At 50.1% G+C, this 24,749-nt stretch overlaps 10 protein-coding genes across 10 annotated transcripts; 6 read left to right on the plus strand and 4 right to left on the minus strand.

Annotated features, from left to right (window-relative positions):
* Window positions 1–49: 49 nt before the first annotated feature.
* K441DRAFT_656493 (EF-hand) lies at window positions 50–1,917 on the plus strand. The gene is made up of 6 exons (XM_067648014.1): window positions 50–458; window positions 526–1,012; window positions 1,132–1,225; window positions 1,290–1,337; window positions 1,392–1,673; window positions 1,753–1,917. Exons 1-6 carry the CDS (start codon window positions 399–401, stop codon window positions 1,829–1,831), a joined length of 1,050 nt encoding a protein of 349 aa, XP_067506608.1. The 5' UTR covers window positions 50–398; the 3' UTR covers window positions 1,832–1,917.
* Window positions 1,918–2,442: 525 nt separating this feature from the next.
* K441DRAFT_549704 (MFS general substrate transporter) lies at window positions 2,443–4,307 on the minus strand (the record flags this gene model as incomplete). Its single annotated transcript, XM_067643023.1, has 3 exons — window positions 2,443–4,017; window positions 4,072–4,101; window positions 4,161–4,307. The coding sequence occupies 3 exons, from the start codon at window positions 4,305–4,307 to the stop codon at window positions 2,443–2,445; spliced, it is 1,752 nt and encodes a 583-aa protein (XP_067506609.1).
* A 1,815-nt stretch (window positions 4,308–6,122) lies between these two features.
* On the plus strand, window positions 6,123–8,696 carry K441DRAFT_427144 (ankyrin; the record flags this gene model as incomplete). Its single annotated transcript, XM_067641590.1, has 5 exons — window positions 6,123–6,573; window positions 6,637–6,810; window positions 6,858–6,882; window positions 6,936–7,523; window positions 7,577–8,696. Coding segments are annotated over 5 exons (2,358 nt in total), but the record flags the coding sequence as incomplete, so codon positions are not given.
* A 417-nt stretch (window positions 8,697–9,113) lies between these two features.
* Window positions 9,114–9,365, plus strand: K441DRAFT_457291 (ankyrin; the record flags this gene model as incomplete). Its single annotated transcript, XM_067641747.1, has 1 exon — window positions 9,114–9,365. A coding segment is annotated over one exon (252 nt), but the record flags the coding sequence as incomplete, so codon positions are not given.
* Window positions 9,366–9,449: 84 nt separating this feature from the next.
* Window positions 9,450–9,818, plus strand: K441DRAFT_485155 (ankyrin; the record flags this gene model as incomplete). The annotated part of the gene is made up of 1 exon (XM_067641926.1): window positions 9,450–9,818. A coding segment is annotated over one exon (369 nt), but the record flags the coding sequence as incomplete, so codon positions are not given.
* Window positions 9,819–9,923: 105 nt separating this feature from the next.
* K441DRAFT_455120 (ankyrin) lies at window positions 9,924–10,154 on the plus strand (the record flags this gene model as incomplete). Its single annotated transcript, XM_067641731.1, has 1 exon — window positions 9,924–10,154. A coding segment is annotated over one exon (231 nt), but the record flags the coding sequence as incomplete, so codon positions are not given.
* A 1,692-nt stretch (window positions 10,155–11,846) lies between these two features.
* Window positions 11,847–12,540, minus strand: K441DRAFT_656497 (alpha/beta-hydrolase; the record flags this gene model as incomplete). The annotated part of the gene is made up of 1 exon (XM_067648015.1): window positions 11,847–12,540. A coding segment is annotated over one exon (694 nt), but the record flags the coding sequence as incomplete, so codon positions are not given.
* Window positions 12,541–13,210: 670 nt separating this feature from the next.
* On the minus strand, window positions 13,211–18,715 carry K441DRAFT_632019 (kinesin family protein). The gene is made up of 2 exons (XM_067646329.1): window positions 18,477–18,715; window positions 13,211–18,427 (listed from the first exon to the last, which is right to left on the minus strand). Exons 1-2 carry the CDS (start codon window positions 18,538–18,540, stop codon window positions 13,656–13,658), a joined length of 4,836 nt encoding a protein of 1,611 aa, XP_067506615.1. The 5' UTR covers window positions 18,541–18,715; the 3' UTR covers window positions 13,211–13,655.
* Window positions 18,716–18,985: 270 nt separating this feature from the next.
* Window positions 18,986–21,050, plus strand: K441DRAFT_656501 (uncharacterized protein). The gene is made up of 5 exons (XM_067648016.1): window positions 18,986–19,201; window positions 19,253–19,358; window positions 19,408–19,485; window positions 19,536–19,954; window positions 20,010–21,050. The coding sequence occupies exons 1-5, from the start codon at window positions 19,199–19,201 to the stop codon at window positions 20,565–20,567; spliced, it is 1,164 nt and encodes a 387-aa protein (XP_067506616.1). The 5' UTR covers window positions 18,986–19,198; the 3' UTR covers window positions 20,568–21,050.
* Window positions 21,051–23,898: 2,848 nt separating this feature from the next.
* Window positions 23,899–24,367, minus strand: K441DRAFT_685729 (uncharacterized protein; the record flags this gene model as incomplete). The annotated part of the gene is made up of 2 exons (XM_067651918.1): window positions 23,899–23,943; window positions 24,011–24,367. 2 exons carry the CDS (start codon window positions 24,365–24,367, stop codon window positions 23,899–23,901), a joined length of 402 nt encoding a protein of 133 aa, XP_067506617.1.
* Between the last annotated feature and the right edge of the window lie 382 nt (window positions 24,368–24,749).

Raw genomic sequence — 24,749 nt, forward strand, 5'->3', positions numbered from 1 at the left:
CCCACCAAGAGACGGTTGGTGTGCGCGATTCTTGAACGTAGACTTGCCTTCTCGCTGCACGCAATACCTAATCCTTCAAGCCAAAGGCCACGCCTATGCCCATGCCTAAGCTCGCCGTAGGACTGTCTATCTAGCTGCTACTACCTGTCTGCCCACCCACCTATCTATCCACCGCACTCAAGGGCTTACAGTACTGTTGCACGCTTCACTAATTGCTACCTCGTGGCCTGCACATCCAGCAATCTCCCCGCCGTGTGACCCGCGCGTCTTACACCCGGTGAGCTTCAGCCGCACGAGGCAGTGGAGCCTCAACAAGCACTGCATATATCCCTGTGGGCTCCTTTACAACCTCTTCCTCTCCGTACTTGTACCATATATCGCCCGTATCCAGACGCAATATGGCTCACAACAAAGGTTACAACCCAGATGCGCTCCCCGCCCACGCAGAACCGGAGCAGGTAACTTCATCCGTCCACTAGCCGCTATCGGGCTTTGTTTGAAGCATGATGTCTTACTGTATAATAGGCCGCAGCAATGATGTCTCAAGCCCAGTCTTCCTCGCGCCCTCCTCCACGAACAACATCTCGGCCTGATTACAATAAACCACCCCCGCCGGTCCCCAGCCCCCAAGCGCTTCGACCTGGCGATGACCGCTACGGGCGCAGTAATAGCTATGGAGCAGGAGGCTATGGTGACAGGCCAAGCGGCTATAATGACAGACCGTCTGGCTACAACGACCGGCCCGGTGCCTACAACGATCGACCTGCCAGCTACGATAGACCGGGCGCTTACAACGACGGCAGGCAACACAGCCCCCGCTACGAGCAGCATAATACGCGCTTGGATGGGTATGGCTCCCCACCGCCTCAGGGTTACGGTCAGGGCCCTCCGCCACAAGGGTATCATGGAAGGCCACCGATTGTGAATAGACCGCCGCCTACGCCAGCCCCTCCTAGAGACGGAAATGACAGGGAGGCACTTTGGAGGCTATTCGGGGCGGTGGACAAGGACGGTATGTTTACCTGAGTCTATTCAAGCGTGATGCTTGGTGTGATGCTTGGTGTGATGCTTGGTGTGGTTGGGATGGGAAGTTGGTAATACTATGAAAGTTTGGAACTAATAGTTGTACAGGGAGCGGACAACTGTCGGAGAAAGAGCTTCGTACTGCGTTGGTCAATGGTGATTGGTCATCTTTCGACCCGCACACAGTGCGTATGATGATAAGGTACTGAAGTCATCGTCCCCAAGGCTTGCCCATGGCAGTGGGGATCAGAGTTAACGAATAGTAGAATGTTCGATACGGACCGCTCCGGCGCTGTAAACTTCGATGAATTCTGGTAAATTCCGCTTCACCATCTGCCAAGTTTCCTACCGCGCTAACTATTCCGTAGTGGTCTTTGGGGCTTCCTCGCCGCCTGGCATGGCCTCTTTGACCGTTTCGACGTTGATCGCTCTGGAAGCATCTCATATAACGAATTTAGCGAAGCCCTCGTAGCGTTTGGGTACCGCCTCTCCCCGCAGTTCGTGGCGTTGCTGTACCGCACATACGACAGGCGTGGTGAAAATGCCATCAGCTTTGATTTGTTCGTGCAGGCATGCATTAGCTTGAAGCGCATGACGGATGTGTTCAAGAAGTATGACGAGGACAGAGATGGTTATATCACCTTGAGCTTGTCAGTTTTAACCTCCCTTATTCCCGACGTATCTCACTTGATGAATAAATCTGGGCTAACCACCTTGAGACATCAACAGCGAAGAATTCCTCACAGGTGCGCAATCACTCTTTTTATTCAACAGCATCTCCCCCGTCACTGATACGGGGTTATACTAGAAATCATCCGACAACGCTGAGAACCCTCTATATGCAAACCTGTGTATCTTCGAGGTTCCAGTAGCCCTTTCCATATCCCGGGTTCCCAAGGGTAAAAGTTAGGTCCGGCATCCGGCATCCTTTCCTCGCTCTCTCCCATTTTAACGGCCGGGGTCTAGATTTTAAGTAGGACAAGAAGGCCTGGAAATGGTGTGAAAGACGCTGACTTCAACCTTGGGCAAAGCTTGCGATTCTTTTGAAAGCTCAAAAAAAGGAGGTATTAACTGCTCAGGAATGATTTAGGAGCGAGGACTGATATGTGGAAAGAGGGGGAGATGTAGCATTGTGATACCCCAGACATTTTTTACATTTGATGCCTCCGAACATAGTATGCACCTTACAATCGTGAAATTGGGAGAGTATCTACAATAATTTCTAAGAGTAGAGAAAACTTGTGTCTATGCGAACGACCGCTCCGACGTGCGGCCCCATAGCACCGAAACCTACCGACGACCCTCACTAGACAACACCCGTCTAAAACGCCAATACAGATGAGCAGCCTCCTTGAACATGATGTTTTACACCTCCCCTTGACCGTCTATCCACTTTCCCTTCTGACCCACACAAGCTGATCAAGCCTCTCCCTCTTTGCCAACCTCGTCGCCCCCTACCTCTTTGCCTAACACTTTACTCCGCCTCCGTTCTCTTTTCTCCTCTTCTCTCTCCCTTCGCTTTTCCTTCTCTCCCTCCAGCCCTGTCTTGGTCTCTTGATGCTGCCGACTCAACACATTCTTACCAATCAGAAATCCCACTAGTAGCCCAACGCCCGAGAACACGACATATACAATCCACATTGTGCTCAAGCTGTCAGCAAACGCTTTCCTCGCCACAGTCTTCTGAGCCGGAGGAAGTGCATCAACAATGCGGACGTTCGCACTAGCGGACCCGCCGCCAAGCGCGTCGGCGAGCTCGGGCCCGAGGGCCGCCCGGAGGGACGAATACTTCTTGGCCATTTCGTTCTGGAAGACAACGTTCCCTATGACCACGGAGATGGCGGTGGCTAGGCTGCGCACGAAGCCGAAGGTCGCCGTCGCCGTGGCGATGTCGCGCGGCGCAACCATGCTTTGCAGCGCTATCAGGGGCGACTGGAAGTTCGGGCCTACGCCGATGCCGGCGACGATCTGGTAGAGGATGATCTTGGCCCACGAGGATGTTGGGGACAGGTCGATGAATAAACCAAAGCCGGCAGTCATGAGGAAAAGGCCGAACCAGATAGGTGGGAGGTAGTTGCCTGTTTTTTTTATGAAGATGCCCGCGAAAATAGCGATGGAGGAGAGGGAGAGGGCGGTTGGCAGGAGGTATACACCGCTGAGAAGAGGCGTAGCCCCGAGGACGGCTTGGAAATAAAGAGGCAAATAGAAGGAGCCCGCGATAAAAGTAAAGGCGTGAAAGAAGCAGACCCCAAGAGCTGCAAGGTTAGAGCGGTGTGAGAAAAGAGGAAGCGGCATCAAAGGGTACGGTGCTATCTTCCACTCGATGACGAAGAAAAGGCAGATGGTGAGAACGCCGAAGACGATTAAACAGATTACTTTGGCGGAAGACCAGGGATAGGAGACGCCACCGACTTCGAGTCCGAAGAGTAGCATTAAGGTGCCGCCGACCATTGAGAGTGACCCGAGCCAGTCTATGGCCCTCAGTCCATCCAACAGCGGTGTTTTGGGTGTGTGAAGATCGAGGATGAAAAAAATGATGAGGAAAGCGACGCCGTCAAGTGGAAGGTTGATATAGAAACACCACCTCCATGAGACTCTTTGCGTAAAGGCTCCTCCCACGACAGGACCCAAGCTCGATGCAATCGCCCAGACGCCACCTATGATTCCAAAGTATGCGCCGCGCTCGCGCATACTGAATAGGTCGCTTATGCATATGTTAACTAGCACAATCAGGCCACCACCGCCTATTCCCTGGATCGCACGAGCTGCGATCAGCATACCAATGTTTATAGAGAGGCCAGCAATCAGCGAGCCAATGAAGAAGATTACGTTGGCTAGGAGGAGAATGGGTTTGCGCCCCCAGATGTCCGAAATTTTTCCCCATATTGGAGTCGAAGCGGAATTGGCGAGAAGATAGGAAGACCCAATCCATGTATATCCCGCCGAGGAGTGAAAATGCTCCGATATTGTGGGTAGAGCGGTAGTGATGATTGTCTACGATACGTTAGGTATAGAGTTACGAGAGGAGAGGGATGGATAGGTACGTACGATATCCACTGCCGCAAGAAACACCGCCATCTACAAATTTGTTAGAATATTTTCTCGTCTTAATGGGTTGGAGTCATGATGCTACTTACACCCAACGCGAACATGATCAAAGCAATCTTTAGCGCACTACGTTTTGGCTTCTCTTCAGGCTGTACCGGTGCCAAGGGTTCATTGTTGGTGCCATTTGGTTCGGTACTTATCGATAGTTTCTCAGGAGAGGATATATCCTTATTCATAGCTGTGTCTAGAGTCGATGGCATCGCATACTGCTCGGCGGAGGATTTTGGCCCAGCGAAAGCTTCTCCTTCTGTTCCAGCCGTGGTGGATCGCTCCTGGGGCGCTCTCTCGTCGTTTAAGGGCACCATGATGTATCAAACAGTAGTTATGAAGGTAAGTGACGGTAGATGCAGACTGAAAGAGCATATTCTGCAGGCTATATAGGAGTCATATACGAGACGCGTGGTGAAGCATTTTGGGAATGGCCTTCAGCCATTGGAGAATTCTCGATCTCGAGCGAGCATGATGTGCTTCGGTATCTGATAAAAGCCGAGGCGCGGGGTGATAAAGACGGCCGAGCCCGCCATCGTTTGACTAACAAAAACATATTAAGTACCATAGCTATGCTGTATCGAGCCGTGCGAGAATGTCGAGCATAGAGGAAAAGGGGGGGTTGTATACAGGTACAGGATGAGTACAGAGTATGTGGATGACGACTTTTGGAGTTGATGCTGGCGAGCTGCAAGTACAAGGTATCCGTAGTAGAATTTGGTTACGGGGTAGGGAAAGCCCATGCACACGACGTGCAGGCAGCTCCCTATACCCTTCAAATTCTCCTTCGAGCGTCTGAGAGTTTGTGGGCGTCGTTTTGGTAATTATCATATCACTGGCTAGGCGTGGCGCGGAATAAATTTGAGAGGCTCTATGAGGAGGAATTATAGAGCTCGATCGCTCGAGAAGATATCTACAAGGTGGCCCGTGTACTGGCCCGTGCACGTCGCCGAGCCCCCCCTCAGTGGCTAGCGAAATCGGCTTCCGCCTAAAAACACTATTTTAAAAAGTCGGCCCCGCTTCTTGACCAGTAGCCTTACCAAACCCAGTCAAGCGCATACAGGGGTCTGAGAGCTAGGTACCTGCTGGTCTCAACTACCTGCTGCAATACTTGTAATCCAAGCCGCTGCCTTTCTATAAGACTTTGCTTAATAATTACACCTGTCAAGCCACAGCTCAGTCAACCTTCTGTCGTCATCACAAGAGGATGGCCTGAGCGTGTCGGCGCCCTCCCTACTAACCGCAGGCGGCGAATTAGACCCTTGGGCCAGGACACACGAACCAGCTACAGGTATAGAAGTGTGTTAGAGGCTTTGCAGTGTCAAGTCGTCTGTAAAGATTATACCACTAGGAAGAAATCTCCATCGTAATAAGGGAATTGAGTACTTTGTAGCTGGAGCTGGGACTTAAAGATGCCTAGCTCCAGCCCCAAACGGCCTGCGGTGACCCTTGCCAGGTAGTGCCACAGGCCGGCCATCTCCACTCATCCAGCTTTAAAGATTTACCCACCCCGTTCGCATCACTACCACTGTGCCCGCTAATGTCTAGTCTCGTGTGAGCCAGCTGAATTTGCTCCGCTTCATTCATTTTGCAATACTTCAACACTTGCCACGTCAAGTTCAGCATTGCCTACAGCCGGCTTTCCATTCAAGATGCGCAAGCGTGACAGGCTACTGCCCAAAAAATTTCGGCCAAAACCCGTAATTTCCAACGTAACGCAGCCCTCGTCATGCGCAGTGCAACCAGCACACGCATCCTCTACGCAGGGAACCTCTACGACTACAACAGCGTCCGGGAGCCGAGCCCTTGAGCTAGCAATAAAGAGACACCTATGCAAGCTCACAGATGCCGAGAAAGAAGCCTTCCGAGAAGCATCAAGAAGCATCGATGAAAACAACCTACTCTCAAGGGTTCGAGCATGTAATGACGCCCATAAACAGAGCTCAACATTCCGAACCCAAGCTACACGTCTCGAGAAGCTCCTCAACTTGCTGAATCGGTTTATGGGAGGCATCGCTATTGGTATCCAGGCTTATCAAGAGATATCGTCTCTCGTGGTCGGCGCGGTGCGGATTGTAATCGACCTGGCAATAGATTTTACAACCTTCTTCAACAAACTGACCGATATGCTTTGCCAATTTGAGGATTACTTGGGACCTCTAACAGAATACGCGAAAGGCTCCCAAGACTCTGTGCACGTGCAGGAAACGCTCGCTAAAGTCTACGGAGATCTGCTGGATTTCTGCCAGAAGGCGCGCAGTGTCTTTGTCGACACGAGCGGCAATCCACGAAAATGGACGTCATGGAGGTTATTCTTGCGGCAACAGTGGGAGCCGTTTGAGACCGAGTTCGGTTCCATCAGAACAGATATGCAGCGTCATCCCGATGTATTGCTTCACTCTGTGCAAGCATTACAGCTTAGCGAAAATAGAGAAGCTAAGCTCCAAGAGAATAGTAAGTCGACTTAAACCAAGCGGGACATTTCCTTTGGGGGGAGCGTTGTTAATACCATCACAGAAAAAGAGAGGGAAAGCTTCCTCGACTGGATTTCCACGTTCGACTTTGAGAAGGTTCACGATAGCATATATGCAAAGAAGCACGAAGGTACAGGTGACTGGTTAATTCAGACGGAGGAGTTTCGGACTTGGTTTAGCAGCTCAAAGTCGTCCTTACTATGGTGTTACGGAATGCGTGAGTACAACCCAAGACGTATAATAAAATAAGTTTACAGGAAGCAGCTGGTGCTGGCAAGTCAGTTCTCGCGTAAGTTAGTAGGCCTCATTATACTCCGGCTAGATTGCCTAATAAAGCTACAGATCAAACGTCTTAGAACACATTACCGCCAAATGTGCTTTAGATGAAAATATCGCGATCTGTTTTGCTTATTATAACTACCGGACTCCGGAACTACAGGACCCCTCCCAGATAGTGGCGGCTTTGATTAAGCAACTTTGTCGAAAAAGAGACACCATACCTCCTTGGCTGCTTAAGTTCAAGTACGACTCACTTAGTACTTCGACCGCGAGCAAGCAAGAGTCGTTCATCAAGCTTGCCGAAGACTTGGAATTCAAGGAGGTGTTCGTGGTCATTGATGCGCTAGATGAGTGTCCTCTGCACGAAAGGCACCACATCATCCGTTTTATCACCGGGGTTATGAAAGCTCTTCGCTGCGCGAAAATCTTCGTTACAAGTAGGAGAGTCTCTGATATTGTGCGCGCGTTTAAGGAGAGCAGCACACCCACGATCCAGATCAAAGCGGAGAACGTTGCAGCAGACATCGAGAGCTTCGTTCACAACGAAGTGGAGAAGCTCCGGAAAGGCTATTACGGCAAGAAGCTTCAATTAACCAGCGATGTTCTCGAAGCAAGAATTGTTCAAACCTTAACAGAGAAGGCAGAGGGGATGTTAGTTATGACCTCCACAAACAAACTAGTTCGGCCTGCTAACCGTGAAGTAGGTTCCTTTGGGTAAATCTACAATTGGAGAGCCTTTGTCAAATCAGCGAGGCTGGGAAAGACAGTCAGGTTGAAGCTGCACTAGACACTCTTCCGCAGGGCCTCGATGAAACCTACACTCGGATAGTGGAGCGAATCGACGACCAACCGGAGTATATGAAATACATGAAAGAACTAGCCTTCAATTGTCTTACGTGGGTGCTTTACGCTAAAAGACCTTTGAAAACCCAAGAGTTACAACATGCGCTTGCGATAGGCCGTACCCGCCAAAACCAAACGGACATGGACGTGGACAAGGTCGAGGTTATCCTTGAAGCCTGTGGTAACCTTCTTATAGAGGAGAACAATGCAATCCGCCCGGTCCACTATTCAGTACAAGAGTTCTTTACGAGGCCCCCCAGCAAAATACCCCGGCGACATATCCAGGAGAGCTTGGCAGATCCAGAGTTTGTGCACACAACACTCGCTAGCATTTGCCTAAGGTATATTCAACTTGGAACGCTAAGTCAACCGTGCAGGTCAAGTTACGACCTTGATCAACGCATTTACAACGCCAAATTCGCTCGGTATGCTGCTCAACACTTTGACTATCACGTTTGGCAGTGCAAAAGTCTTCCCAGGGATATCCTAGAACTGGTAGAAGGTCTTCTTGACGAAGGTGGTACTCGTTTTGCTGCAATTCTTCAAATAAGATATCTCCAGGACGAGATATGGGACGATCATATATCGATGGACTTCGATCCGGTCTCCTTTGTCGTTTCGGCAAGCACAATTGTATATGGAACGTATCTCTTCGAGATAGATCATTTCCGCTCACGTTGGGTCAGTCTTACACCACCTGAGTATGCGCTACACCAAGCATCGTCTACCGGGTTGGTCAATGCCGTCAAGCGATTAATAGAACAAGGGTGCAGTGTTAACGCAAGAGATGGGAAGGGTACCAGCCCGATATACTATGCGTCTGCGAGAGGGCATTTAGCAACTACCGAGCTGCTACTAAGCAATGGCGCCGACGTCAACGCGCAAGGTGGCTACTACGGCAACGCGCTCCAGGCGGCATCGCTGGGAGGCCATGACAAGATCGTTGAGCTGCTGCTGAGCAGTGGCGCCGACGTTAACGCGCAAGATGGCTTCTACGGCAACGCGCTCCAGGCGGCATCGCAGGGAGGCCACGATAAGGTCGTCGAGCTGCTGCTAAGCAAGGGTGCCGACGTTAACGCGCAATGTAGCTACAGCATCGCGCTCCAGGAGGCATCGCTGCATGGCCACGATAAGATCGTCGAGCTGCTGCTGAGAAATGGCGCCGACGTTAACGCGCAAGGCGGCCGCTACGGCAACGCGCTCCAGGCGGCATCGCAGGGAGGCCACGACAAGACCGTCGAGCTACTGCTGAGAAATGGCGCCAACGTTAACGCGCAAGGTGGCTACAGCATCGCGCTCCAGGCGGCATCGCTGCATGGCCACGATAAGATCGTTAAGCTACTGCTGAGCAATGGCGCCGACGTTAACGCGCGAGGTAGAACATACGGCAACGTGCTCCAGGCGGCATCGCAGGGAGGCCACGACAAGGTCGTCGAGCTACTGCTAAGAAATGGCGCCGACGTTAACGCGCAAAGTGGCTACTACGGCAACGCGCTCCAGGCGGCATCGGTGCGAGGCCACGATAAGATCGTCGAGCTACTGCTAAGAAATGGCGCCGACGTTAACGCGCAAGGTGGCCACTACGGCAACGCGCTCCAGGCGGCATCGCTGCGAGGCCACGACAAGATCTTTGAGCTGCTGCTGAGCAATGGCGCCAACGTTAACACGCAAGGTGGCTTCTACGGCAACGCGCTCCAGGCGGCATCGCAGGGAGGCCACGACAGGATCTTTGAGCTGCTGCTGAGCAATGGCGCCGACGTTAACGCGCAAGGTGGAGAATACGGTAACGCGCTCCAGGCGGCATCGCAGGAAGGTTATGATAAGATTGTCGAGCTACTGCTAAGCAATAGCGCCAACGTTAACGCGCAAGGTGGAAAATACGGCAACGCGCTCCAGGCGGCATCGCAGGGAGGCCACGACAAGACCTTTGAGCTGCTGCTAGGCAGTGGCGCCAACGTTAACGCGCAAGGTGGAGAATACGGCAACGCGCTCCAGGCGGCATCGCTGCGAGGCCACGACAAGACTGTCGAGCTACTGCTGAGTAATGGCGCCAACGTTAACGCGCAAGGCGGAAAATACGGCAACGCGCTCCAGGCGGCATCGCAGGGAGGCCGCGACAAGATTGTCGAGCTGCTGCTGAGCAATGGCGCCGATGTTAACGCGCAAGGCGGAAAATACGGCAACGCGCTCCAGGCAGCATCGCAGGGCCACGACAAGATCGTCGAGCTGCTGCTGAGAAATGGCGCCGACGTTAACGCGCAAGGCGGCTACTACGGCAACGCGCTCCAGGCGGCATCGCAAGGAGGCCACGACAAGATCGTCAAGCTGCTGCTGAGCAAGAGCGCCAACGTTAATGCGCAAGGTGGAAAATACGGCAACGCGCTCCAGGCGGCATCGCAGGGAGGCCACGGCAAGATCTTTGAGCTGCTGCTAAGCAATAGCGCCGATGTTAACGCGCAAGGTGGAGAATACGGCAACGCGCTCCAGGCGGCATCGCGGGGAGGCCACGACAAGATCGTTAAACTGCTACTGAGCAAGAGCGCCGATGTTGACGCGCAAGGTGGCTTCTACGGCAACGCGCTTCAGGCGGCATTGCAGGGAGGCCACGACAAGATCTTTGAGCTGCTGCTAAGCAATNGCGCCGACGTTAACGCGCAAGGTGGCTTCTACGGCAACGCGCTCCAGGCGGCATCGCGGGGAGGCCACTACAAGATCGTCGAGCTACTACTAAGTAAGGGCGTCGACGTTAACGCGCAAGGTGGCTTCTACGGCAACGCGCTCCAGGCGGCATCACAGGGCTACGATAAGATCGTTGAACTACTGCTAAGAAATGGCGCCGACGTTAACGCACAAGGTGGCTACTACGGTAACGCGCTTCAGGCGGCATCGCAGGAAGGCTATAATAAGATCTCTAAACTACTACTAAGTAATGGTGCTAATATTAACGCGCTTTAGGCAGTATTATAGGGAGGTTATAGTAAGATTATTAGGCTATTACTAAGTAAGGGCATTAATATTAATACTATAAAGTAATATAGGTAATATACTTGCTAAACCTTATAGAAAAATATATTATCAATATTACTTTAAAGCTTAATATAAATTAAAAGTCTATAAGTTTAAAACCTAAAACAGGCTTTAAGAGTTCTAATTTTATATATTTATACTTATACTAATAATAATAGTTAATAATTAATCTTATAATAATACTATTAGGCTTTAGGATATAGTAATAGGAGCGGCGCTATAGACGCTTAAGCTTAGTATAATAGCTAGAATTCTTTTATTTTTTTACTTTTAGTTAATACTTTAAAATAGGTAGGGGAGTATTATATATAAGCTCTATTAGGTTATTAATAGACTCTTTAAAATAGGTACGTACTCTATTTATACTAAATAATTAGGTAATAGAGGAAGGAAAGTATAGTTTTTAGCTTCCTTCTAATTATCGGGCGACTTATATAGCTATTTAGAATAAAATAGTTATATTATAACACTTATTAGGGGGGGTATTATTTCCTAAATTTAAGAAAGGATTAAAGACTGTATAATTAAGAAAAGTAGGTAGATAACTAGTAAGGTTATAATAGTCTTATATATAATTATTATTATTAATTCTATTAACTCCCTATCTAGTTCCCTTATAGGTTTATATATACATCTATTTAGGAAAAACCCCTTCTTCTATATATATAAAGGACAACTACCTAGCAATAAATGAGGCTTGGGTTAACAAATATTGAGCGATCGGAGTACTTAAAGTCGTGGGTAAGAGGAGGAATTGTATAGGGCTGGAGGAGACAGTTGCTGGTGAATGTAAAGGGGAGTAGAGAACTCTGTGGAGACGTTACCCACACCAATTTAGTACAACACCATGCCAAGACTGTTAATATTGCCTATATCTACGATATCGCGATTATTCATTCGTATCGTGATATTCTAATTGGCTTATGAATTGAATGCGATATTGGGCCTATTTATTCATTCGTTCATCATCGAGAACACCGGTACCGAGTACTCCTAGTCAATAGTATACATTAACCATAGCCCCTCCAATGCCCCTGGCATCTAGAAAATAAAATTACACCACCTTCCGTGTCTAGGTAGCTTTCAGCCAACCCACCAACGCCTCATGGCCCGGATCCGTAAACTCCATTAATTTACTCCCGTTGATAAGGGCGGCAACCTTCTTATCCAGCACACCATAGTGCCCGAGTAACGGTTTAGTGCTATCTGGTGCCCACGCCCTGCCAATCGCCGTATTGGCCTTGTCTCCAATCAAGAGCAGTGTTTTGCTGGTTATCAGTGGGAATTCGTACACGACTGGCTGCGTAAAAACCATGTCTGCTGCAAGAGCCATATCCCGCGCAAAGGCGGCACCATAGAAAGGGCTGCGATAGATATTTATGAGCACGTTGACCCAGACATCGTAGGAAGAATTCCAAGTGTTAGCGTAGTAGGTGGACTGCTCGTAAGCCCGAATGGAGGAGTAATTTGATGCTAGCTCCTGGGAGTAGGTTGTGTTGGTGGGTTGGTATGGCACTCCGAGAGCTTTCCAGTCCTCGAGGCCGATGGGGTTTGCTAAGACTAGTCTTTCGGTAAAGGTTGGATACATCAAGGCGAAGCGGATGGCTGTCACCCCACCCATGCTGTGACCTATCACTGTAATGTTTTGCTTGGCTGGGATGCCCAAATGTCCGAGCAGGTTGTATGTATCTAAAGACAACTGATGTAGTGAGAATTGGTAGTCGTGCGGTTTTGAGCTTTTACACCATCCAATCTGATCAGGGACAATGCCGCGATAACCGGCAGCGGCTAGGACCATTCCATGTTGCGCCGCAGAAGTTCTTTCCGTGCATAAGCATTACAGTCCGGCGATTTGGAGCACAGGATAGCTGGACGTCCATGTAGGCCATGGCAAGGTGTTGACCTTGGGAGACAAAGTGGTAATGGTGAACGGGGAAGGGATAAGTGAAATCTGAGCCGAATGCTGGAGTACCCGGAGCTTCAGCGGGATCAGGGTCGAGCACGTGGTCAGGGTGGGAAGCTATCATCGTGGCAAAGGTCGCTAGGGCGATGGTGACGGGGAGGCAGTGGAGCTTCATAGTGTGGTCTGAGGTGTGGGAGTGCCTGCAAAGTAAACATTTAGCGTGATTTTTGAAGTGATACGTATTTTTATTGTAAATCTTGCAATTAACATTCAAAAGTCGTCTTTAGTGCATTGCAAATCCCGCAGGGTTTATTCAGTAGATGTGAAGATAGAAATAAGGCACATATATCAGTTCTCCGTTGCGGTTTGCCCACAGGAGAGGTCACCCTGGAACAGCTTAGTGATAATGTTGCTAGAACGGGGCCATATTATAGATTTTTAGGGTCTCGCAGATGCTTCCATAGAAGACATGATGGGGCAGAAAGCCCAACAGGACGGATCGGAAGAATTGGCCACCATGCCGCCGAATGATTGGCGGCAATGAGGGGTATTTAATTTATAACATGCCGCAGATCCTGGACACCATGTTGCTACACTGCAGAAAATGCCTTGGCTCCGGAAGGACGGTAAATTGTCCACCGTAACTATTTGTATGCATGTGTCCAACACATGTTGCGAGAATTGTCTTCTCCGATTAAACAAATTTGAATCCAGAGGAACAGCCCGTGGGTATCCAAAACGACGGCCCCCGCCGATACAAACAAGAAACTAGAGCATAGTGACAGAATCGGGACTAAAGCAGAAAGCTGTCGGCGCCTCTAAATGCAATCATCAGCCCAAAACACCGCCGTGCCCGTGCGACCTGTAACAGTATGCCCAAAGCGAAGCAGCACATTGAGTCCCTTCTCCAATTTCTCCAGTGACAAAGGAAAAAAAAAAGTCAGGACGCCGGCATATTCCAGCTATTCAATACAGTTTCTATAAGATGTGTTTAAGCTCCAACGCAGAGATCAATCTTCGAGGGTCTCGCTGCCTGAGTTACTAAAGTAGCTCTGATCTATCCTAAGTATCCATTCGATCTTCTCTCTTTCGCCTTTCGCCCTGAAGAGATACGTGTTACTCCTCGCAAAAACAGCCCAGACACTCTCCCGGCTTCTTGCCGCAGCCGCTCCAGCTCCGTTGCTTATAAGTAACCTTGCTATCTGAGGCTGATGGTCGACGCGTGAATTGGTTAGATTAATGGCGTTTAGCTCGTCACCTTCAGGCACGCTGTATATATGTAGGTATGGGCGTCGTAATTCGACGTACCGCCGCACCCAGCGTGTATTGCTCGAGTCTGGCATGAGCAGGTAGCCGCCTTTCACTAGAGACGGATTCTTGGGGATGTGCCGAACGGTGGCGACTAGGGTAGGTGCAGGGCTGGGAGAGTCGACTGGATGAGGAGCAAAAGCCGCACCTGATGCAGGGGGTTCGAGGTTCGTTGTTGTCAGGATGATTTCGGCAGGAGCCTTTTTTGTTTGCCAGAGAGAGAGGACGCGTGTGAGTAGTTGGGTTTGTCGCTCGTCCAGGGACGAGGTCGGGGATGCGGTACCATTGGTTGTCAGAGCCCGAGAGCTGAGCACGCTTCGCGCCGTTTCAATCTCAGCAACCCGCCGCCGCCGTTTCTCTGTGTTGATGAAGTCGCGGACTAAAGAAACGCCCCGAGGTGTCCAACCGCTCAGTAATTCCTCACCTTTGACGAAGTCGTCACGGGTATTCATTCGCCAAAGGTCAGTGGCGCGTTTGACTGAAGTTGGTCGGATTGCCACAGAGAATATACCAACTATGGAATGGACGACACGGGTAGCATTCCAAAATTGCATGAGCACGGAGGTTGGGCGGATGTATGATCGTGACCGGATTTGGAGAGAAAGATCGAGAGAGAATACCATTGGTTCGCTGAGTTTCGTACTACTTACATTCCACAGCAGAGATGCCTGGACACGATACTTCTCAGGAGTAGCTCGATCAAGAAGCAGAGAACCGTGCATACTAGAGTCCCACTGGCCAATAAAAGTAACATTGGTCGTTCCGTCTGCATTCTCTTTTACCATAGGTGGAGAGACAAGCTTCAAGGGTACTTCTTGTATGGGGCTGTCTAAGGCTGGTGCATTCCCAGAAGAGTCGAGGAGGCGTACTCGACGCATCCTTAATGTTGAGATGTCTTGCCATCGTAGAGTTTCGCTAGATGTATGGGTTAAGTTGATTACAATCCTTCGTTGGAGCCCTTGGTGCAATTGGTATGCTCCCGTGTCGAGACTACTGTTTTGAATGACCTCTACAGGCTGGTAAGTCCCATCTTCGGATATTTCATGGATCTGAATTCGCGAGAAAATATCATGAAGCTCTTCTGTGTAGAACTCAGACTCTGGGAGACGAGAGTTGTAGCGCTTTTGCTTTTTCCGAGGAGCTGAATCACGCATGTCATCCCAGCTTAGTAGTTTGTCAAGGTGCATGGCTGTGACTTTTGCGAAGATCGAGACCCTTAAGGATGATGTTTGCGGACTCGCATAAGGAAGGCTCATGCTGTGAACACTCTCAAATCGCACAGCACCTTCATCAAAGTCCTTGATCATCTGCGTAGTTGTGGCTCCGCCTTCATCAGATATACCACGAACGAAAAGTTGAGCATGAACATCTGTCCCCTCGCGTTCTGGGAATCCAACTAGGTCGTGCATGACAACATTAAACTTCAAAGTTGTGGATGGCGCTTCGGCTGATGAAGGCTCCAGGGATAGTCTGACAATGGCAATGACATTTGCTGTGTATGGGGATATTACATCAAGACTGAAGTCCTGGACACGAGATTGAAACACTGCAGCAAGTGGAACGTCGACATCCCCAATGCGTGAGTATTCAGGCATACATGGCTCAGAGAAAGGATTCTCGAGGCTGAAATGCTGCAGATATTCTGGTCGATTGAGGTACTGGTGCATCTGATGCATGAGCTGAACGCGGAACCGGAGTTTCTGTAGCGACCAAAGGTGGACCACTTGGTTCTTGAAGTCAACTACTCTAACGCCGACACAAGGCTTGGGAGTTATATCAAGGTCTTCGTCATCCTCACCCGGTATGCCATTCAACACGAGATCATAGGATGAAGCGAAGGAGTGGCCGACGTCTACGATGCAAAATTGAAAAACGACATGCTTGTCCATCTGCTGGCTCATGACCTGAGCCTCCTTGAGCGTTGCAGCGTTTTGAAGAATTGTCTCCGCCATTGCAACATACTTCCGCTGTCGCCAGCGCTCGAATGCGGCTTTTGCAAGTTCCAGCTGCTTTTCGGTTGGCTCGGTTGGCTCGGTTGAGCTGTTGGTTTGTGGTGTGACCGGCTGCTGGAGTTCTTGGATTTGGCGCTGGAATTCTTCCTTTTGATCTCGTAGCTGCTTCTGCATCTCCTCCTTGACAGCGCGTAGGCTCTCTTCCATCTTGGCTTTCTCTGCCTTGATCTCCTCAATCTCGACATTAGCTTCTTCTGCGGATTTTAGTTTTGCTTGGTATTCTTCTTTTTGCTTCTCAAGCTTTTCTTGCATGTCTTCTCTTACTAACCGTAAACGTTCATCCTCTTCACCTGGCTGGGGTGTAGAAGGTATGGTCAACACAGTATCCAACGAGAAATTGTCAATTGTGCCAGTAGAAGCATATTTCTCTCGGACCGGGTACGATGTTACAGAGTCAAGGTCATCTTCTGTGTCAAACAGTCGACTTTCCGGCCTGCCTTTGCGGGTGGCCCGGATTTTCTGTAAGTCATCGAAGATTGCATCGAGCTCTTCATCCGTAAGAGATGTTATTTTCTGATCGGGGCCCAATAACGCGGTGACTGCCTCCCGTCGAGCAAATGACCAATCTGAATCGCGCCCATTTCGTTGAAACGGAGCTGGAGATGCCGCTCGTGGGCTTTCAGAATCGAACTCTGACTCAGGTCTACTAATGTTGCTCCAAGATCTTTCATGCCCTGGCCGAGGAGACGGGGAACCAAGCTGACAGACTGTTACAGAGTGTCGAAGTAGGCTTCCTTGCTCAGCACGCTCTGCTCGAGCTTCCTGCGGATTGTTGAAACGAAATATATGAAAGTCGCCTAGGATAATTCGATAGCCGCTTCGTAGGCGTTTTGGCTTTTCTATTCGAATGCCATTTACCATTACTCCTGCATTGTCTTTCGGAACGACTGTGACTGCCCCATCCACATTTTCAAATGTGCAATGGTCATGTAAAATTTGCGAGCCGTTCAATCTAATCTCTGCGGTTGTTGCTGTGTCGACATTCCCTACTGTAGTGGTTCCAGGTTTCAGATTGTAAACCAGACATTCCGCGAGCAAAGGGTCATCGCTCAGGTTCACGAGATGGGGCATCTTCTTAGGGGTAGACAGCCCAACGAACCCTTTCTCAATACTGATCCCGAGTTCTTCCAGCGCTGCTTCTCGCTCCTTGTGAATCTGCTCCGTCTTCTGTAGCTTCTCTTCCCAGGTTTGATTAAGATCCTTATACAGCTTTTCGGACTGGTTCAGTTGTTCCGCAATCTCGGCTTTTGAGACTTTCTTGATAGTTCCATCCGGCTGGGTGATTGAGACAATCTGTTTTTCCAGGGGTGTATCTGGGGCATATTGTTCTTCCATTAGGCCTGGAGAAGCCCCACCACTGAGCTTGGAGCGAAGCTGCGCAAGCTCCTCCTTCAGTTCTCTGATCATTCGGGCATTTGGGTCTTCGTTGACTACAGCGTGATTCTTGATGCGTTTAGCAGAATCCGCGTAGCGCAACGTCGAGAGGGTTTCTTCAAAATTGATATCTGCTGGCGAGATAGCAGCTATCATAGCCGTCAAGCTGTTGCCTCCCAGAGAGTCCTTCAACAGCCATGTCAATACAGAATCTCGATAGGGAACCATAGACGCATTCTTCTTTTTGCCAGATGATAGGTCTGCTAGTGCAGCAATAACGCGACCTAGGGTTGACAAAGATCGATTGATTTCAGCTCCCTCCTTCAATCGAGCTCCTGTTGCACCGGTCGAAGTAGCTCGTTCCGAGCCAGCCAAATCTACAAGACTAATTTTCGCCACCTTTTCAGTGTCCATGCTCGTCTCCACATCATGACGCTTCTGGGATAGGGTCAAGGTGAATACTGCATGAGATCTACTAGAAGTCTCGTTCATGTTTGTCGCAGCAACCGTCCGAGCCTTGTTACCCTCATCCATCAAGTTTTCGATTTCCGAAAAGGAGCGTACCACGAGCTTCGCAAGATCCTCCACATAAGGCCCGGTCGAGGGATGCTCGCGAACCCTCAGATTCCCCTTAGTAGACGGGTTGAGAAGGTCACGCACGCGCTCATTGTATATTTCCAAGTACGAGACTTCCACGGTACAGCTAAGGGTCTTGTCATGCTGCATCTCCTCGATCCTTTCGAACATGTTCCTACAGATCTTGGGTATAACACCAGCCTCTTCCCCATAGCCCATCATCGAGTACGATTTGCCAGATCCGGTTTGCCCATATGCGAAGATGCAGTTGTTATATCCCTGAAAAGCATTGTCCAGAAGCGGTTTACCAAGATCGGTGAACAGGTTTTCTTGCCCAGCAAAATGTGGATCATTGCGATTGAAAGACCAATAACTCTTGTCGAACGCGAATGTCTTGGTACCTTCTAGCGCAGCTTTCGCAGCTTTCGATTTCGTGTCGATGTGCGTTGGAGGAGTGAGAATGGTTTGTTCGTTTTTCATCTGAACAATACATTTTGCCTTTCTATCAAGCTCTATACATAGTCAGACACGCGTCAAACTGTACGGAGTGGCATCACACACCTCTGCCGTTGAAAGGCCTCACCCTCACCACCACCTTGATGTTTCCTCCCCCAGCCGCGGCCATGGCTGTTGCGGTCGTTGTCCTAGGCGGAGCTCGACGAAGCGGCTTCTCCTCTAGAGATGGTAAAGCAAAGGTTCCTTAGCCAAGCCGATCGGGCGGCCTCATCGCTGAGGCGTCGCGGTGGGAGGAAAAAGGAGAGTGTCGCGTTTGTTGAGGCGAGGGGCGCGAAATTGATGATTGTCGGCCCTGAAATTGCTGCAACTCGGGCATCCTGGCGTCTGCGGCGGATCTGTGCATGTGCAGCCTGCATGACACACCAAACGTTCATCCGCGGTGGCTTGTGGTCACAGCTTCCAAGAAAATACCCTCTTTTCTTGCGCCCTACAACACACCAACACACCAATACTCAAAAACCCCAATTCAGTGCTTTGTGCTGGAGCATTCTTCAAACACTAAATTTCGATGCCTGACGAAGCCATGTTCCGCCCTCCTATGAATCGGTCCATGAGGACGCTCGACCGTGCGTTCTTTAAGAAGACAATCCCTACCTCAGCTGCCAGGATACTCGACAACAAGGATATTTCACTCTGCAGAAAGGTCTTGGAGAATAGTAAGGAGGCGCTGATACAAAACCGTATCGCGCCTGTAAGGCCCGACCCGGTGGAGGAAAAGGCTCTGAGGGGCGGGAGGTGCATCATCCTGAGGCCGGAGATCAAGCATGATGGTAGTCTCTCAAAATATTAATATTAGATATAACTGCGGTTGACCGAAGTAGACAGACTTGCAGACGTGGAGTTCTAAACTACGAGAGCTACACGGCAACGGTACCGTTGGTGTAATACCTTATGAACTCCACCTAGATTACAGCCATTGGACATATTGTGTGTACTCATGTTCAATTATTCCAGCAGACCAGCTGATAGCTTCCAGCCGATATTATCCAAGCCATTCTGCCTGCCGAAGAGGGCGATGAAGTACCCACAGGGTTTAGTCTTGTTGGTCACGTTGGTGAGACAACTATTTCGAGCATCCTCCACCAGTTCTGACTTCTTGTGCAGCACACCTCAACCTCCGAGATCGGTATCTTCCATATAAACACATCATAGCTGATATTATACGGGATAAGAACCCTACGGTCCAAACCGTCATCAACAAGCTCGATCGTGTTGGAGAAGAGAACGAATACCGCACTTTCCAATACGAAGTGCTAGTCGGGCCTGGTAATCTCAATGTCGAAGTGCACGAGCAAGGTTGTGCTTTCCGTTTCGACTTCGCAAAAGTGTACTGGAACAGCCGACTGCATACAGAACATGAGCGCCTGGTATCCATGTTCAACGAGGGAGATGCCATTTGCGATGTAATGGCTGGGGTGGGGCCTTTCGCTGTCCCGGCGGGGAAGAAACGCGTTTTCGTGTGGGCAAACGACCTAAACCCAGAAAGCTACGCTAGTCTTACCGATGCTATAAAGCGGAATAAGGTATGCAGCCACTTTCTCGTAACCCTTGCACTTCCTGTTAACATGGTTTTCTCAGGTCACAGAATTTGTCCGCTCGTTCAATTCAAATGGCCATGACTTCATCCGCACGGCCACTTCCTCCCTGCTTCAAACAACCTATTCTGTCCCGATTTACCCCAAGACGAAAACGTCTCGAAGCTCCACCTCCATTGCGTCTCCCAATCCTCCTACGCCATTAAAGACTGTCGTCCAACCGCGAATCTTCTCCCACTATGTCATGAACCTGCCTGCGAGCGCCCTAACCTTCCTCCCATCCTTCGTTGGTCTCTATGCCAACGTACCATCCTCACCCAATGACATCCGTAAACTCTTTACCCCACACACGTCCGTCTCGTTGCCTATGATCCACGCCTACTGCTTCAGTACCAAGAGCGATAACAACGTTGCCCAAGCGCACGAGATCTGCGCAGAGATATCTAGACTGTTGGGTCATGAAATCACACCCAGCACACCAGAAACTCAGATCTGGGATGTAAGGGACGTGGCACCGAAAAAGCGAATGTTTTGCGCCAGCTTCAGATTACCTGCCGAAGTAGCCTTCCGGACAATACCAGAGGGCGCTGGCGGACTCTAGATAATGCATTTTAATCCCAATGCCAGTAATGTAGGGGAAAAAATCAGATTTGTTCGTACATTTGATACCCATTCTTCCAAGATAAAATCCATCTAGTCAACTAGCCCGTTCCGTTCCGTCGCATTACATGTGCCAGCTTTCCGCCTCTGTAGAAGGCTACTAAGCAGGCCACCGTTTTCATAAACTGCCGAGCCATGAAAATGCATTTGGAGCCCCCCTTCAAGTGTCTGATCTGAGAAATTCCCACAGTGAAAGAAACCAAAACCATTGAGCACAAGGGCACTTTTCCGGACTATCCAAGTCAAACTCCCTACACCATCGCCGCCATGTAGATTGCAATCTCTGCGTACTTGCTCACCACTGGATATCACCGCCTCCGCCTCCACCTCCACCTCCACCTCCACCATTCCAAGAACCTCTACCGCTGCCTGAGTTGCCGTTACCTTTGACGCTGTTCTTGGAGTCCCATTGGGCTCCACCACCGGCATCGTTTTGGTTCCAGCCGCTTCCGCCGCTTCCAGCCCTGTCGCTCTTCCAGGTCACGCCGCCTTTTCCACTATTGCAATCATCGTTACCGTGTCGTGACCCGTGACTAGACGGCGTCTTCCTCGGACCGGATTTAAGCGATGACTTCGTTGAGAATTGCTTCGAAGAGCTATGACTGGCTCCAGAGTGGACGCTGGCCTGATCATTCGATGCGCCAGCGGACACATCATCACTGTGTGAGGTGAGGTTAGTGCCGGAGCCTGATGCTGCCTAAAAGGAGTCAGTATTGATATTCCGCGAATAAATTATTGCAGAGCAATTTGGAGAGAAATATTTTGACATACCTTAACCCTCAAAAATTCCTCAATGATCTCCTCTTTGCTCAGACCCATAAGCTTCTCCTTCACCATCTCTTCGCTCTCGTCTTCTAACCCTTCATCAAACTCATCCCCCAAGATGCGCTTCAGCATCGGACGACTGCGGTATTTGAATCTAAATACTGCGTACGGCTTCTCTAGGCTATCGATATAGGCTGGTCTCCCCACTCGGTGGTGGTATTCGGCACCTTTTCCAACGCGGACCTGATGCTCGAGCTGCTCTTTCTCTGCGAGAGTTTCTGGGATCTTATAGAGCAGTTCCTCAGGCTCCAGGTAGAGTGTTGCAGCACGTCCACTGGGCGAACCGGGAGTATCTTTAAACAGTGGTGTTTGAGATGGCTGAGTGGTTGCCCAGGTGGCCCAGTAGGGTTTGGGGGATACGCTGGGGCCCGGTGAGTGTTTGGATGGGCTAGGTTTGTTGTGATGAGATGCGGGTCTGGGCTTTTCCTTCTTGGAGGCAGAGTCTTGCTTTTGGGTGGGTGGATTCCAGTCGTCTGCTTGGTTATTGGTTTGGTAGTTGGAGCTATCGTTCCAGTTAGATGTGTCGTTATTCTGATCATTTCCTTGGTAATTATTCCAATTGGACTCGTGTTTTGCATCGTTAGCCTGGTCTTCCTGGTCATCCCAGCCCGAAGGTTCCCCACCATTTTCGTTGTTGTCGTTGGTGTCCCAGTTGGACGTTTCACCGGCATTGTTGTTGTTGTCATCCCAGTTATTAGTGTTGTCGCCTCCGTCGTCGTTATTCGATGGGTCATTGTTGTCTATATCGCCCGAGCTGTTCCAGCCTTGGCCTCCAGAGGAGTCGTTTTGGTTCTTGTCGTTCCAAGATGTATTATACCTATCGGCATCAGCGGAGGCCCGGCCTTGGTTGTTAGAACGTTCGTTGCTATCTTTGTTGCTGTTCGCAGAGTCCTTGCGCGTATTGGTACTCGGAGAATTACCCTTCTCGTTATTCCAAGATGTATCCTTTCCACTTGCGTCCCCAGAGTTCCAACCTTTTTTGCTTGAATTGTTTTTGTCGTTATCACTGTTTTCCTTATTCCCCCCTTTTCCGGAGTTCCATTGACCTGGTCTATAATTCCCGTTGTCCTCCCATGGTTTGTCAATACTAGCACTCCGCCTTACTGCTCCAGAGGTTTTCTCGTTGCTATCAAATGGTGTGTCTTTTCCTTTACTGGTGTCGGGTTGAAATCCCCAGGGGGTGTTACTTTTGTTGACAGATGTCCGTCCACTTTCTCTGAAGGGCTCGTTGTCATTTTCGTCTTTCCAAGCTTGGCCGCCCCCTCCACTATCACCACCGGAAAGGACTCGAGCACTTCTACTTGAAGCGCCTGGGCTTACGTTATTAGCCTGCCTGTTACTCTTCCCACCAACCAAAATGCCCGAGCTAACATTGTTCGGAATTTCCATTGATAAAATAGAGGGAGTACGAGCCCAAGCCGGAATGTCTTGCCAAGATTGGCTAAGTCTTGACGCGCCGGTTTTGTCGCCTTGGTACTTAGGGTATCCTCGGAAGTGCTTGCTGAATGTAGGTGCAGGGATCTTGCCGCCCCAAGGTTGAAAGTCTGTTTCCCATGAGTCTCCTTCGTTGTTCACATATGCGTTAGCATATGTCCAAGAAGACACTTCGTCGGGGGAGCCGGTTGTCCAACCATTATCTCTGTCTTGGTCAACACGCCAACCTGAAGCCTTGGCGTCCCAGCTAGATTCATCGACATTGCTGTCCCAGGGATTGGAAGACTTCCTTGCCCCATAACTATGCGGATATGCCCAGTCATAGCCTTGGTGATAAGATGACCGTGGTATGTTGATCGGTTGTTTGCCTGGATCAATATGGCTTTCCCTTTCCTCTTGGCCTGAATTGCTACTCCGTCTTCGAGGCCGGCGCGCGGTTTCGGATAAGACGGAATTGTGGTGATGTGAGTCTTGCCCACACCTACCTGGAGGTATATGGCCTGCTGCCGTGTGGGGGCGGTCTCGGAAGTTCGACTCCCTCGACTTCGCTGGTCGCCCAGGTGTGGTGAGAAGGGTTTCGACTTGTGGTGCTCCGAAAGATTTGCTCCGTGGCCAGTCGCTGTTGTAGTGCTCAAAGGATCGATTCCGATGCTGCCAATCCGAGTCTCCGAAATGGCTATGAGAGGGTCGGTCATTGCCATAACGTCTATTTCCTTGATATCCTGATTTCCCTAGCTCTCCCGGTTGTCCATCTAGGGCAAGAGGGTGATCCTCATAGTCCGCAGTGCCATCGAATATGCCGAACATGTCGCCAACACCGCCTTCATCGTCATCTTGTACGGCTAGTTTTGGTGATGCTTTTTTTGCCGGAGAGTTGGGTTTCGGTCCTCTTGGAGGGGTAGTGCTTGATGTAGCGCTTGACGTGGTGGGCTTTGAAGACCGCCGCTTAGGTGCTTTATCATCGACAAGACGACCATTGCATCGCAGAACAACGACCTCGATAGTACCAATATTTAAGAGGACGTCCGGACTAACATCGGGCGCTTCATCGGCGGAGACTTTAACAATGTTAGATAAATCTATACCGTGGGTAGAGGTCTTGGGGTTGGGAGGGTACGAACCGACATTGAGCTTTTCAAAGTTCCACTCACGTCCCATGAATTTGCCATCAGCCTGCCTCTCTTCCTTCTGGCGTACGCGAAAGTCAACACAAGCATTATTGCAAGAATTCACGTCGTCTGGAATGACAAGGCCTTGGCGGTTGCGGTTACATTGATAGACACCATCTATGTAGACGAACATAGCTAAACCGGGGGCAATGTAGCCCGTAGAAATAAGATGGATGGTGAAGTTTTTCGGTGTGGGTGGGATGGCAACGAAGGCCTCCACAACACCATCGGCGTAGGAAGCGCCATATTCTCGAAGCTTTTCATTCGACCCCCCCAATTCAATGGAACAATTGAGGTCCTTGAGCGTTGGCATGTTTTTGAGTCATGTAGAATTACTGACTGTTTGTAATGAGAAATGGGAGGGGATGCAGAGGACCGAGAAGGGATCTAATAATCTTGGTGATATCGACAAAGCAGAGAGCTGTTGAGTCGTGTTGGGTGGTGTTCCTAGAGGGTATCGGTAACTCTGGGTGAATAGAGGGCAAAGATGTAAACACGGCGGAGTGAAGTAATGTTGGGCTCCGGAGCGCGGCAACAGATATGAGAGAAATCGAGTTGGCTGATTGACGAAGGCAAAGAGAGTTTGTGAGTGAGTGTAAGGGTGAGGGTGAGGGTGAAAGGGAGACGACGGAGAGGAAGAAGGAATGGAGAGGGAGAGTAAGAGCACACGGGACAGGGAGAATAGCTGGGTGTTG

The sequence above is a fragment of the Cenococcum geophilum genome, assembly GCF_001692895.1.
Source record: "Cenococcum geophilum 1.58 unplaced genomic scaffold K441scaffold_11, whole genome shotgun sequence".
NCBI classification, from domain to species: domain Eukaryota; kingdom Fungi; phylum Ascomycota; class Dothideomycetes; order Gloniales; family Gloniaceae; genus Cenococcum; species Cenococcum geophilum.

What these genes read in the sequence shown, in the direction of transcription:
- K441DRAFT_656493 (XM_067648014.1), top strand. Translation starts at nt 399, where the DNA reads ATGGCTCACAACAAAGGTTACAACCCAGATGCGCTCCCCGCCCACGCA. An exon ending in CCCACGCAGAACCGGAGCAG is followed by an intron (nt 459 to 525) that starts GTAACTTCATCC and finishes ACTGTATAATAG; the next exon opens with GCCGCAGCAATGATGTCTCA. An exon ending in GTAAACTTCGATGAATTCTG is followed by an intron (nt 1,338 to 1,391) that starts GTAAATTCCGCT and finishes ACTATTCCGTAG; the next exon opens with TGGTCTTTGGGGCTTCCTCG.
- K441DRAFT_632019 (XM_067646329.1), bottom strand. Translation starts at nt 18,540, where the DNA reads ATGGCCGCGGCTGGGGGAGGAAACATCAAGGTGGTGGTGAGGGTGAGG. An exon ending in GAGGCCTTTCAACGGCAGAG is followed by an intron (nt 18,428 to 18,476) that starts GTGTGTGATGCC and finishes GACTATGTATAG; the next exon opens with AGCTTGATAGAAAGGCAAAA.
- K441DRAFT_656501 (XM_067648016.1), top strand. An exon ending in TTACAGCCATTGGACATATT is followed by an intron (nt 19,359 to 19,407) that starts GTGTGTACTCAT and finishes GATAGCTTCCAG; the next exon opens with CCGATATTATCCAAGCCATT. An exon ending in TAGTCTTGTTGGTCACGTTG is followed by an intron (nt 19,486 to 19,535) that starts GTGAGACAACTA and finishes CTTCTTGTGCAG; the next exon opens with CACACCTCAACCTCCGAGAT.